General features: G+C 36.0%; 1 protein-coding gene and 1 pseudogene across 1 annotated transcript in view; both read right to left on the reverse strand.

Moving 5' to 3' along the window:
• Nucleotides 1-2,223: 2,223 nt before the first annotated feature.
• On the reverse strand, nucleotides 2,224-3,445 carry LOC127093945 (uncharacterized; annotated as a pseudogene).
• Nucleotides 3,446-3,658: 213 nt separating this feature from the next.
• Nucleotides 3,659-14,302, reverse strand: part of LOC127091827 (cleavage and polyadenylation specificity factor subunit 3-II) — a 12,934-nt gene continuing 2,290 nt past the window's right edge. The window contains exons 5-13 of the mRNA XM_051030538.1: nucleotides 14,225-14,298; nucleotides 12,995-13,131; nucleotides 12,207-12,270; nucleotides 10,910-10,975; nucleotides 9,109-9,178; nucleotides 6,537-6,641; nucleotides 5,668-5,809; nucleotides 4,990-5,086; nucleotides 3,659-4,628 (exon numbers count right to left, since the gene is read on the reverse strand). Coding sequence (XP_050886495.1) covers nucleotides 4,179-4,628; nucleotides 4,990-5,086; nucleotides 5,668-5,809; nucleotides 6,537-6,641; nucleotides 9,109-9,178; nucleotides 10,910-10,975; nucleotides 12,207-12,270; nucleotides 12,995-13,131; nucleotides 14,225-14,298 — 1,205 coding nt within the window. The 3' untranslated portion in view covers nucleotides 3,659-4,178. The remainder of the gene's footprint in view (nucleotides 4,629-4,989; nucleotides 5,087-5,667; nucleotides 5,810-6,536; nucleotides 6,642-9,108; nucleotides 9,179-10,909; nucleotides 10,976-12,206; nucleotides 12,271-12,994; nucleotides 13,132-14,224; nucleotides 14,299-14,302) is intronic.

Here is a 14,302-nt window from a genome sequence, read left to right on the forward strand (position 1 = left end):
CAGTAAAACGTCGGTACCATGCCCTAGGCGCTTGCTTGAGACCATACAATGACTTCTTCAACCGACATACATAATCTGGATGACGGAGGTCGCGGAAACCCAATGGATGATGCATGTAAACAGTCTCATGAAGATCACCATGTAAAAAGGCATTCTGGACATCCAATTGATGAATGGGCCAGGATTTGGATAGAGCAATGGTAAGCACTGTTCGAATGGTAGCGGGTTTCACCACGGGGCTAAAAGTCTTATCACAATCCACTCCTGCAACCTGTGACCTGCCATCACCTACAAGACGAGACTTATAACGCTCAAAGGAGCCATCCGAATTTTTATTATGCCTAAAAATCCACATACATCGAATAAGATTAGCATCACAAGGACGAGGAACTAAATCCCACGTCTTATTTCGAATAAGAGCATCAAATTCAGATTGCATTGCGGATTTCCAATTCGGGTCTGATAAGGCTAGTTTGGGGTTTTTAGGTATGGGAGAGATGGTGTGGTCAGAGTGAGAGATTGATAAGTTAAATATCGTGCGGGGTTTGACAATGCCTTTCATGCTTCGGGTGGTGATGGTTCGTGTAGGTGGAGGTGGATGCGGTTGAATTGATGGTGGTGATGGAGATTTTATTATAATGGGTGTGTTGATCGAAGAGGTAGGAGATGATGATTGTTGGTTTATTGAGGGTAGTGGTTGGTCAATTGGGATTATGGGTGTTGGTTGGTTATGTGCAACAGGTGGTGAAATTTGATTTTGCCACGGATGTATAAGGTAGGGGTGAAGGTCATCATCTAGGAATTGATAAGAGTGAGGTGAAGGGGGGTGTATCTTGGTGAAGGGAAATTGAGTTTCATCAAAGATAATATGCCTCTAAATTATTAATTTTCTATTAGACAAATCAAAACACTTATAACCTCTATGATTCGGCGGATAACCCAAGAAGACACACGGAGTAAGCGGGGTTGTAACTTATGAATGGTAGATGACGGGAATAATGGATAACATAGACAACCAAAGACTCTGAGATGTGTGTAGGTGGGATCACGAAGATACATGAGTTGTGTTGCTGACTGATTATGAAGTGTTTTACAGAGAATAATATTTAACAAGTAAGTTGCCATGTGGAGAGCATGATGCCAAAACGAGGGGGGAACAGAAGAATGAGCTAGCATAATGCGTATCATATTATTAATGATTCTTATTTTGCGTTCCGCTTTCCCATTTTGTGAGGATGTGTGGGGACAAGAGAAACGAAAAACTAGACCATGATCAGTGCAATATTTTTGAAAAAGCTCATTATTATATTCACCGCCATTGTCACATTGAAAAGTTTTGACTTTTTACAAAAATTGAGTTTGAATGAGTTGAGTAAGTGACTTGAACGTTTCAAACACATGAGATTTTCTGCTAATAGGAAAAGTCCACAAGAAGTTTATAAAATCATCTAAGAATAAGACATAATATTTATGACCAGCAGAACTTAAAATTGGAGACGTCCATAAATCACTATGTAAAATGTAAAAAGGCATCAAAGTCGTAGTTTGAGAATCAAGAAATGGCAATTTAACTTGTTTGCCTAAAACACAATAGTCACAAACGACAGAAGAATCAAAAGGTTCACAACATATGAACTTATTTTTGCGAAGGGAATTCAAAACAGACACGCCAGGATGACCAAGACGACTATGCCAAAGACTGGATGTGAGACCGGCAAAACTGGGAGGAGTGGTAACTGGATAAAGATCTCAACGACTGTCACATCTGAGAAGGGTGATCCCCGTCTGAAAATCAGAGACAGTAAAACCAAAAGGATTAAAGGAAACAGAAACATTGTTGTCAGTGGTGAGTCGTCTCACAGAAATTAAATTTTTAATAATTTTCGGGGCATGCAAGACATGGTTAAGGTGAAGGGGTTGGTGAGATGTGGTTATTTGTGTGTGTCTGGTGCCGTGAATTGGAATTCCATGGCCACTGCCTACAATGACTTTCTGATTTGAATTATTTACAGGAAAATAAGACGAGAGGTTACCTTGTGATGCGACTGTGTGAGATGTTGCGCCCGTGTCCATGTACCACTGATTGTCAGGAGTGTGGAGTGACATGGTGTGCATTGTGGTCTCAATGTCTGTCAGTATCTGAGATGAGGTAGAGGTTGCATACATCTGAGGACGCTGTCCTAGAATGCCTGGATGCTTAGGAGGACCGGCAGGGCGTGTCCACTAAGAGGTGTGATACAGACACGGTGGCATAGTCCATGGTGGTGGAGTCCAACCCCATGGTTGCCAGGTTGGGTACTGCTGTTGCTGTTGCCAAGGAGGAGCGGACCAAGGTGAGGGAGCGTTTGGAGCTCCAGACTGAAGTGCACTGCGGTTACCACGTCCTCCTCCGCGACCTTGGTTGCCACGGGAGCGAGAACGGTTGCCGGGGCGGCGATTGCCACGCTGAGAGGTGTCTTTAGTAGGTTTCGGCTGAGTGGTGTGCATAGCAGCATGAGAGACTGTGTTTTCCATCTTAGCCATACCGGCTTCTTCTAAAGTGAGCATGGAACGAGCCTGATAGAATGCCGGAAGAGGGTTGCTCTGACGAATCAAAGTAGCAACACTGCGGTAAGCTTCTGGGATACCAGAGATCAGTTGAAGGACCAGACGATGATTGTTGACAGAAGAACCGACATTTCTCAACTGATCAGAAAGCATCTTAAGACGCCGACAGTAAGTTGAGACATTGGGAAAATCCTTCATACGAGTGTTAGAAAACTCTTGCTCAAGAGTGACAACTCTAACATTTTGGTTGTCCTGAAAAATATCTTCCAAGCGATTCCATGCTTCCATTGCAGTGGAGTTGGGTTCTAGAATAGTGGTCAGCAAATCGGTAGAAATAGTGGAATAAATTCATTGAAGAACGGTGGCATCAAGAGTGGATCATTGTTCATGGTTGGCGTCGGTAATGGCTGGTGGCTCTTTTCCGATAGATGGAACGATGTGATGCAAGACTCGATGTGAGCGAGCATGGATGCGGAAAATAGGAATGTAGTTCCTAATATTGGAGACGACAAGTGCGGGATGAAACTCCGATTTGGAACCTCGAAACGTGGTGTTCTTGGCTTGGCCGAAATCCCAAGTATCAGCGTATTTGTGGGTATCGGCGGCAGATTTGTGGGTATCGGCGGCACTGTGTTCTGAATGGTCTGATTCAGACATGGCTGCAGGTGCGACGGCGACGGCGCGAATAGAGGCGGAAGGCGAGAGAATAGGGTGGTTCTCGTGTTCGGCGGCGGCGGTACAAAGTACAGTAGTCTTGTTGCGGCGGCAAACTTCGAGGAGGGAGAAGAAGCGTGCGGCGGCGGACTGAATGAGGGAGAAGAAGAAACGTATTTTTTTAGAAAGAGGAATCAGTTAGTATTGATACCAGGTAAGATAATGGAAATCGTGTCCTTCTCATTGATCTGAATAGAATATATATACATCGATGTGTAACATTTAGTCAACTATCTAATTATGATAGAACATAATTATAGGAAACTAATTATGACTAATTATAACAAAATATTATATTCTATCAAATACATGTCTTTCTATTAATTAAATTTATATTTTTAGAAGTCTATTCTCTTGGTGGTCTTCCCTTTGAACAAACTCTACATATACAAAAACGTAAAACCAAAATGAAATACGATTCATTGAAAAAACAGTACACCACCTATCAATAATTCTTGATTTACCCCAATTAAATATCTAACAAAAATGACTACAAATATTATACATAACTTAAAAAATGCTCCAATTATAACATAATTTCCTCTCCAGCATCATAAATATGGGAGCCTAAATTATGAGCACATAGTTTCTGAATCTTGCTTAGGCCACCCAGCAAGACACAATCAAATGCTCCATGTTCTTGCAGCTCAAGTCTATTTCAATAAAACTCCTTTAGGAGAAAAGTGCATTGATTCCAACACATGCTGTTCTGTTTAACTGGTCCTCTTCCCGTCTGGCATCTGTTGATGCATAATGACTGCATTTGCAGATATTCTCCAAAGTATTGATTCTTTCCTCCAGAACTGTTGTCACCATTAAGCTTTTGACGTAAGAACATAAATCAAGAGCTCTTGTCAAATGGGCGATCTATTGAGTCACCGCCATTTACCAATATGTAAACAACACAAATATGTAAGCTAAGCCTCTTGCTTCTTTTCGTCCAACATGAGCAAAACCTCATCTCGGTGTACAATCTTTGCCTTTTTGTTACTTTCCATGACCAAAACTCCATCTGCTACTCTTTCATCTTCAACTTGAAGTTCGGGCGTCAGGTTTCTGTCTATCAGAGTGGAGTCACGTGTGTCCACTGAATTGCATTTCTGAAACTTGAAGTTTGGATTCAAGCAGTTTCGGATGAAAGTGCCAGAGGCTTCTGCATTTACGTAGTTAGTTGAAGGAATGTTTACGGTTTCATTGTTTGCGGGATTATAACACGGAATCTCCAATTCAGAATGAATTCTTTCTTTTAGAGAATCCATTTTAGGCTTCTCACCATGCACTAGTATAACATGCTTTGGGGAGAGAAATTTTACAAGATCCATTATCCCTTTAGAATCTGTGTGAGGACTAAAAGCCAACTGATGAATCTGTCAATTTAAGAAAAATATTAAACTATTTGAGAAACTAAATGAACTGATTCATTTACTTCCATGTCAGTTTGTGTTTCATCCAACAAACAATCAACATAAGATATATGGTTTCAGATGTATCCTTGTTTTCAAGTCATGTCTGTTGCAAACTCGTAGCACCAAACTCAATAACTTAGACAAGTATATATAATCTGTGAAAGTAATGAGGTATTTCTTTCTTGCTTTTTAATACACATTTTTTATCACTAGGCAGATTTATTTACTTGTATATGCTGCTGCTAATACTTATTTTCCTGCTGAAATGTTCGCACAGAAGATAATTTTCCTAGTAAATAAAAGGGTAGGAGATAAATTGTACCTGGCAACGCACGTCTATCTGTGTATCAGGATCTATATCAATGTTGGTAGACTTCCCTGATATTAATTTATGTCCTACAGTTCCTGCCAAACAATACCTACAAAAGTAACACAGAACTGAATTTATAGAAAACAATTGATATGTAAGTATATTGAAATAAGATGAATGTATACAGAAAAGAAAAATAATACTGCAGAAAAGACAAAATGGAATGGGGGAAAGAGAGCATCGCAATGCACACAATATAGGTTGTGACTTATTGTAGAAAGATAAAGAGAGAACAAAACTACTCTTCATTTAATTTTTATCATGGGCAACCAATAATATCCACAACAGTGGCACATTAAAGCCCCCGAAACCCGAATTCACAGACTAATAAGGAAAGCCACTATTCTAGAAAACACACAAAATTATAACTTTTCAAGCAAGTGCAGAATGAAGGCCAAGCATCTAGCTTACCACAAAACCAGCAAATAATCCACACCAAGTGGTCAAGCAATGGAAATACAACTGATTAGCAGGTGATAGATTTAAAATAGTTTGAATTCCATTTATTTTTAATGTGATACACCGATAGTGGGAGACATTTATGTGCATTTTGTTCATCTTCTATCTAATAAGCATAGCTACTATAAAAATTGAAAAGGAAGTAAAAAAAAAGAATATAAATGGGTGTACCCAGGCAGAGTGACAAGATTATTTTCAGACGGTGCCCAGTGTTTAAAAACTTCAAGTGAAAATCCACCACTTATCATCCCAGGGGTGGCAAAGAGAACACAAGGACCAGGAGCATCAAGCATAGACCGCTCAAACTTGTGAACTGCAACATCCAAACCAGGTGAGTGAGACATAGGACTTTATCAGATGATACATTTTTTCGCAACAAATTATACCTCCATTCTCAGTTTTTATAAAATGCATTAAATAATACGAATAATTTTGTCACAAAGTCCGCTCCTTTACCCCGTAACATTTAAATCTTTCGCATGCATCCTTTATTACTAATTTTTCTAATCTTCAAAATTCAACCAGACCCAAAATTCTCGCTTTTGTACGGTTTGGAAAATTGTGTTTTTCACATTATATTCATAATCATTTAGAAAAATAAATTATTTATGCCAACTAACTATAAAGGCTATTGAATATACAACAACAACCAAGTCTTATCCCACTAAGTGGGGTCGGCTACATGGATCAACTGTTGCCACAATGTTCTATCCAGGACCATGCTTCTATCCAAATCGTTAATCTCAAAATCTTTCTCAATAACTTCTCTTATCCAAAGGCTATTGAATATAAAAAACATATTTAACCACAGGAATGCTCCAGCACAAGGCTCTATATCACAAAACAGTGGAATTGCTTCATTTTTTCATGTTAAAAAAAATGGAATTGCACGCAAAGATGATTGGGAATTATGACATTGTTTGATCTACCAGTTCCATGTAGTGGGAAAAATGTTTGGTTGTTGTTTCATGCATAGATGCGACTTCACATGTGAAATAGAATTTTGAAATTTCTGAGGACTTTAGAAATAAAAATATCACCATTCTTAAAATCAAATGCATTATGTGTGGAGTATGTATCTTTAATCTTCTGGCTTGTCCAACCAATAAGCATCTTGTAATACATATTAGCTTGAATAGTTAATCCTGAAAGGAAAAATACATATTCAAATAGTTAGAATTAAAATGTCACACAAATACCAACAAATAATGAGAAGAACACCAATAGGAAGATATATACAGCTCAAGAAGTAACATATGACCAAGCTGCATTGTATTATGTCCATCCAATTTAATATAATTGTTATAACTGCAATTATATTATGTAGTGCTGACTAGTATGGAACTGAAAAGAAAAGCAAAAAAAATATCATTATAAATTGCAATATTTGAAGATTATGCATACTACGATAGTATTTATTTTATGACATATATTCCACAACTTGGGAACGTATTAGCAGATACTAATACAATTACTTCTTGTAGGACAAAGTTGACACCACAGATTTGCAGCATATATCATTTTAATCATTTTTGCTTATAAATATTTTCTTTAGACATTTTAATGAGAAATAATAACTTCATTTTGGTTTTCTTTTTTAATCAGCAGCATAATTGTAGTTGAGTTCCTATGTTTCATGTGACTTGGGCATTCTTTGAAAGTGCTGTTCAACCAGAGTTATCAATAGCGGCCAATAGCGGCGCTATCCTGGGATAGCGGCCCAGAGCAGTGACCCTCCACTATGGAGCAGTGGTTCGCGTCTCAGTTTGAGATAGCATCCGCTATTTGATGTTTAGCGGGTAGCAAAAGCAGAGCGCTTCCCGGCCCGAGCGAATTTGAACTGTTTTGAACGCGAAAACCCAGATTTATTCTTAAAATAAATAAACATCAGAGGAGTTTTTTTTTGGAATTTCTCCAATTTTCTCTAACTCAGAACATAATACAGAGGATTCGATCTTCTTCTCACACGTTTTAACTTCGGTTTTTAGAGTTTTCTTCAAACGATCTCTTCCCAGTGCCACCCCCGTCTGCTTCATTTCTCAGCGCCGCCGCCTCCGTCTGCTTCGCTTCTTAGCGTCACCGCCTGCAATCCCGTCTTCACAAGTTGGTTTTTACTTCTCTGTTCTTCTTTTCTTCTTTCTTCTTCTTTCTTTTCTCTTCTTTCTTTTCTTTCTTTCTTCTTTCTTTTCTCTTCTTTCTTATTTCTTTTCTTTGTTACTCTATTTTTTTTAAAGTCTTCTTTTCTTCTTCTTTCTTTCTTTTCTCATTTAATAACTCTATTCCTCTTCTTCCTCTTTTATTTGTTTGGCATTACATTAAATATATGTTTTTATAGATTATTCATATAATTAATCTAAAAAATAGTCAAATAGTGGTTATCCCGTTATCCCATTTTTGGGATCGACCGCCCCGCTCCACTATCTGGGATTGATAACTCTGCGTTCTACAATCTTAAATTTACGATTATGCCCAAGCCTAAATAAATAATGAAAACTAAACACTCATAGGCATAGGCATTGATGTATATATGTCTCTTTTTATATTTTGATTCTTCAAAGAAAGGTACATTATGTGTGGTTAGTATTATCATAATAGCCCTACATTTCTTTCTTTTATTATTGAAAACTGAAGAAGCCTTTTTATTACATACAGAGTTTATAAGATCTCATTTCATAGGTAAGCATTCCTTTGTTGCACCAGAACACAAATAAATGTCAAAAACCAGTTGTCCCTCCTCTCAAGCAAAATCTCAGTCTAGGATTTGAATGTGAAAAGCAAAAAGCATGTGATAACTATCACCATCGTTGATCATTAATGATATCCCTCACCATACAATCCGGTTTTGTAAGGATGTGTTAGGTTAAACTCTAATTTTAATATGGTTTCAGATCCTATTAATCAAACCATAAAACTACGACTACTTATATTCACGCACCAAATCCAATAGAGTATTGACTATGGGATGTATTGAGAAAATCTCAAATCTCACATTTGATTAAACATAGAATCTAAAAAAAATTACATAGAGTGACATTCATCACTTTACAAATCGATTTTAAAAAGTTGAGTTAAGTTAAACTCTATCTCTAATTATAATAATCGTTACTCCGTGCACTTATGATAACTAAACTAACTATTAACTACTTCTCTAATTGCCACCACCATCGTGAAACCACCACCAATTGCACCATCGAATATCACTTATATCACCACTAACTACTATCATTAATCATCACTCTGAGGTGCATACGCACAACCACCATTTTTAACTATTATGATTAAAGTTACACGAAAATAAATATGTTATATATTTATAATATTTAAATTATTTTACAAGCTTTATTTAGATTTAAAAAAATTCATCATGAATATTTATTTTTATATTTACGTAGAAACTACTTTTGATTTTAGAATTTTCATAATTTAAAAGTAACATTGATTTATTTGAATTTTCGAAATTCAAAACAAAAACTGATTTTAATTTTAAAAATCTCAGTCTAGGATTTGAATGTGACAAAGCAAAAATCTATTTGTTTAAAGCTGAAACAAGCAGGCCCTATATTTGGCATAAATATGTATATCTGTAAATCATGGATGCTAGCTGATTCAAACCTGCAGAGAAGTAGATAGGAACCTTCAAATTCATGCGCTCCCAATAGTCCTCCAACAAAATGCATAGTTCCTACATATCATAATAACTTGGTAAACATACAACACCCTTATTACATTACGTCATGATTAATGTTTCGAATTTCGATAGTTAAACTGGTCACTGAACCAGAATTGTGAGTAGTTCACTTCATGGATCATTAATCCCTCTGGTCAGAATAGACTAACAGACTAACGAGAAATGTCTTTTAGATAAATATACATAAAAGCAAGTGCTTTTAGTTCCCAATGAGGACTAAAAAAACATTCTGTTAAATAAAATGATTTAAAATGAAAAAATAATTGGAGATTACTTTCAAATATATCATTGTCCAAGGACTAAAGAAATCAATTTTCGTTTTCATTTTATCTAATTAATTTAGTAACTTTCTTTAAAATAAAAATGTCTATATAAAAAATATATAACTACACATTTTAAATATTAAAATTGCTATTTTCTAGATTAGAAACTGAGATTGAAGGAAATGCTAAAACAGCGAATGGTAATTAAGAGTATGGACATAACACAATAAGATTATCAATGAACGTAAGAACTAAGAACAACAATAATCAAGCTTTATCCCACTGTGAGGTTTACTACATAGATCTAACGACGCTACAATGCTCTATCATATCTTTATCCAAGTCATTGACCTCTAGGTCTTTCATGATAGTTTCTCCTATAGTTTTTCTTGGTCTTCCTCTTCCTCTAGGATTTGAGTTGCCTTTTGTATGACCTACTCGCCTTACAACGTAACATATAGGTCTCATACGTTGATGCCCAAACCACCAAAGTCGAGATTCAACCATATTTTCTACAATAAGCACTTTTATCTAATATCCTTTCCTTAGTGTCCTTTTCATATTGCTCTCTCTCTCTCTCTCTCTCTCTCTCTCTCTCTCTCTCTCTCTCTCTCTCTCTCTCTCTATCTATCTATCTATCTATCTATCTATCTATCTCCCTCTCTTTCTCTCTTATATATACATATTGTTTTTAAAGGAGCTGTTAAATTTTCTTCCAATGTCGATTAAATAATCTAATAGCCTTTCCTTAATGTTCTCTCTCTCTCTACTCTTGTACTAGCATGTAGCAACCAACACTCAATGCTATACATTACCATTGAAAGTCATACGATAAAACTTTCTCTTTAGCTTGAGCTGTATTTTTTATCACATAAAACGCTCATGCTCCCCTCATCTGATCTACCCTGCTTAAATCTGATAGTTTATATCACCCTCTTTCTCAATCGTTTTGTATAATGGATTCAAGATGTTTAAATCATGTGGCTAGTGGTATGGTATGGTCTCTGATTTTCCCTCTTAACTCTACATGCTTTGCTTTTGCTAAAGTTATATGCATATATGTCTTACTTCTACTAAAATGAAAGCCATGTTCTCCTAAAGTTTGTCTCCAAGTCTCAGACCTCCCATTTATTTCCTCTTGTCTCCAAGTAGGATTGTATCATCCGCAAATAAAAACATACATTGCAGTACTAGCTCTTGAACATGTTCCATTACTACATGCAAGACTAAGGTGAAAAGATAGGGGCTTATGTTCAGGCCGCATATGTCCGATGTGGGACCCTTAGCACTACCTCTCCCTCATCCTGTCTCTTTTGATGAGTGTGTAGGGATGGGAAGGGAGGAAGTTCAACATGGAAACATTGTACGGAGACAAGAACCATAATTACTTCTACGTTCATTAGCTATAACAAACAAAAACAAATTACAATAATGAGATGCATGGTCATTTTAAGCATAATACCTGAGCTCTTCCAAGAGCAAATGTTGGAATAAGAACCTTTCCTCCACCAGAAACACATTTATGAATCTGAATCAATTAATTTGAAACTTAGTAACCAACATTAGATTAATTGTAAGATCAGGTGCACTTACAAAAGTAAATCATAAAGCAAAAGATTCAAAAGCAAAAATAAATAATTAAAATTTGTAATTTTATTATATGCTTGTTGAAACTATCCCGCTGCTATAGCGTTTTGGGGGTCGTCCACTACACTAAGCTATCTTTCATTGACTACATAGTATTCTTTGAAATAAAGACAAGGACTCCCTATTTAAAAACAAATAAATGCTAATGACATCTAGATATCTAACATAAAAATTAATTATAACAAACTTCATTGAATATAATATTTAGATTTACTTAAAAAGCTGTGAATACTAAATACTGGACCCTTGAAAGTATTTTGCTTTTAGTTGGATATATACCAAGAGTTTACTAGAAAAGCCACAGACAAATCTTTACTCTAGCACACAGGAGTACAATTACAAAAAATTATGAGCCTCAAGTAAAAAAACTAAAAAAACATAAAAATGGAGACAAGGAAAGATCATAGGATAATATTGATTCCTCCAAAAATAATAAGAAAATGTATGAACTGACATAGAGAGACAATCACACTTCCTGGCTATCTAACAAAGACACCTCGTCTTTCAACTCGCTACAAATATCCTGACTATCAACGCAGTTTGTGATGAAGCAGCTAAGAAACCCCTATGGCAAAGGAACACTTATCACACCAATTGTACTGCATGTGAGAGGGAGAAAGGAAGTAGGACGCAAACATGGTTTGAGACATCGTTCCAAACCCAAATCATTTGCATTGGGGCCTTTGGGCATTAGGAGGTACATACGTTCAAAGATCTGCAATCTATATTGTTATCAAGGGGTATTTTTCCCAATTTCTTTGTAAGAAAATACTACTAAAAAAATACTGGTTTCTATTGTATGTCCAACCTAATGCATCAAATAGGAGCAAAATAGCACAAATCGACAAAACTTTGCCTTCTTTGCTTCAGTCAAAATCTCATAACCTAATCTAAAAAACTGATCCATGCTAAGAGCATAAACCAAGATTTATCAAAAATATCAAAGGCCCACTTCAAATATAGGACATGTCAATGTAAACACAGACGGCAAAAGTATGAGAGAAGAGGGGGTTGAGAAAGTGAGATCAACAAAGCTTCTACTTAATAAGGCACCAAATTAAATCAACACTTTTAGTTCACAGTTCCTTCAAAGTAATTTTCCGAATACATACAGCTTTGAGGAATTCCCTCTCTCGAGCATATTTTGAATCACGTATCGTGGTCGCATATGTGGATCTGAAATGAGATTGAGAGCCATAAGAAAAGTGAGTCCAAGATAATCCTTCTTATAATTACAAGCAGTGAGTGCAAAACAGGTACTTGCATCTTAAACCATATTGAACCATTATTCAATAGATAAAAAAACACCTTCTGAAATGCATATGAATGTTGCTGCACCTTGTACACGTAACAAAATGACAATATAATTTGCAAATTTGACACTCCTATGCTCAATTAGATAAATTAAGGTAAAAAGTATAACAAGATTAGTAAATTAAGGTGGCAAAACACATGTAACCCAAAAACTAAAATTGGTCAAATAAAGAAAAATAAGGGCAACACAACCTAATCTCAGAACTACTTGGTCATGTAGGAGCGATAATGTGGTTTGGTGGATGGACATAAAGGTCGAAGTGATAAGTAAGGAAGTTTAACTTGCTCCGCCAAGGATTGGTTCATATTTCTAACAATAACATAAACATGCAAATAAATAGTCAAGCAAATTCAAATTTAAAAAATAATTGAATATGAACTAATATAATTAATATACTCTAAACAATAAACAAATAGAGGATATCATTTATAGTCCTCACTATAGTGCATGCTTAATATCACGGTGTGTATGCCTGAATTACGGTGGCTCCCCATGATTCTGACATACCCACCATCATACCAAGCATACACATAATGTTGATGATATCATTATAGAATGGATTTACACAGTCAATCATGTTCTTACTCAGTTATAAGAAGGTCGAGTCGTAGTCGATCAATTTGAGCTGCTCCTAGGTGTCTATCCGGTGTCATATTGTAGTCTCCTGTATAAACCATTTCTGCATCTCCGACTTTTACATAGAACATCGCAGCTCCGATAACCTTTACAATTTATAAGAGGCTGAATGATCAAATGAGTACTAAAAAATCAATTCTAGAGAAAAAATAAAAAATATTCATACAAGATAGATATGACAGCGAAACTAACCTAAATGACAAAAAAAATCCCAAAAACATCCTCATATAAAATGATGAGTTATTTTTCAAGGAATGGTACTTCATATGGAAGGTTAAATAATGTTAAGTTTGGGCTATCAAGTGACAGGCATGCTATATTATAGATGAATCAGTCCTGATATGGGTAGAATAAAGTGAAAACTAAAAAGCTTCAATAGCTCAGTGACTATGCTAAGTTTAACTAAAATATCAGGAATTAGACATATGATGGAACTAGAACATGCATCAATAGAAGGATAACTTTTGAGACCAAGAACAGAATTAACCATTCCATAATATTGAAGGATAACATCCATCCCAAAATTTTTGTATTAATGTTGTATCAGTGAAGTTCCATTAAATAAGAGTGGACTATCTTATTATGTCTTTTCAAATAATAATTTTTTTTCAGAAATTGTAGTGTTTTAGCACAGCTGAAAGGGAACCTTTGTGCAACAGTTGAAATTGTCACCATGTGATTGAAAAGGCATAAGTTCAACTAGAGGATCAACCTCTTGCAAACACAACATAGGATGACCTCCTATAGACCCACATAACCTTGCAGATAGGACTTTTACAACACCAAATTCCCTTCAGTAGTTAATATTACACGGTGCAAAATCGAAAGATCTCTCAACTGGACAAAATCAGGAAATAAATCTTTCGAGGCTATTTTGCATTGTTCTTGTTCTTCTGCTATCTAAGACTATCTAAACGCTAATCTTGATACTGGACACATTCATTTAGAACTTTGGAAGTCCCATCTCCTCCAGACTTTCAACCAGACTCTTTCATCTTATTTTGAATATTTTATGTATGGTTTCTGATTTACCAATTTTTGGGCATCCCATCCATTACATTTTATATTCTAAAAAATTAAACAAGAACTTCAATGGTGAGAAAATCGCCAACAAAGCAGGTGTTAAGCCTATTACTGCAAAGGAAATACGACTTCAGAGATGAAGCTCATAAGCCTTACATGTCCTGCATAATATGCACGTATCTCCAGATCTTCATCTACTTGCACAGTCTGCTTCAGATCTACAGCAATAACTGT

Source organism: Lathyrus oleraceus, chromosome 6, assembly GCF_024323335.1.
Source record: "Lathyrus oleraceus cultivar Zhongwan6 chromosome 6, CAAS_Psat_ZW6_1.0, whole genome shotgun sequence".
Classification (NCBI taxonomy): Eukaryota; Viridiplantae; Streptophyta; class Magnoliopsida; order Fabales; family Fabaceae; genus Lathyrus; species Lathyrus oleraceus.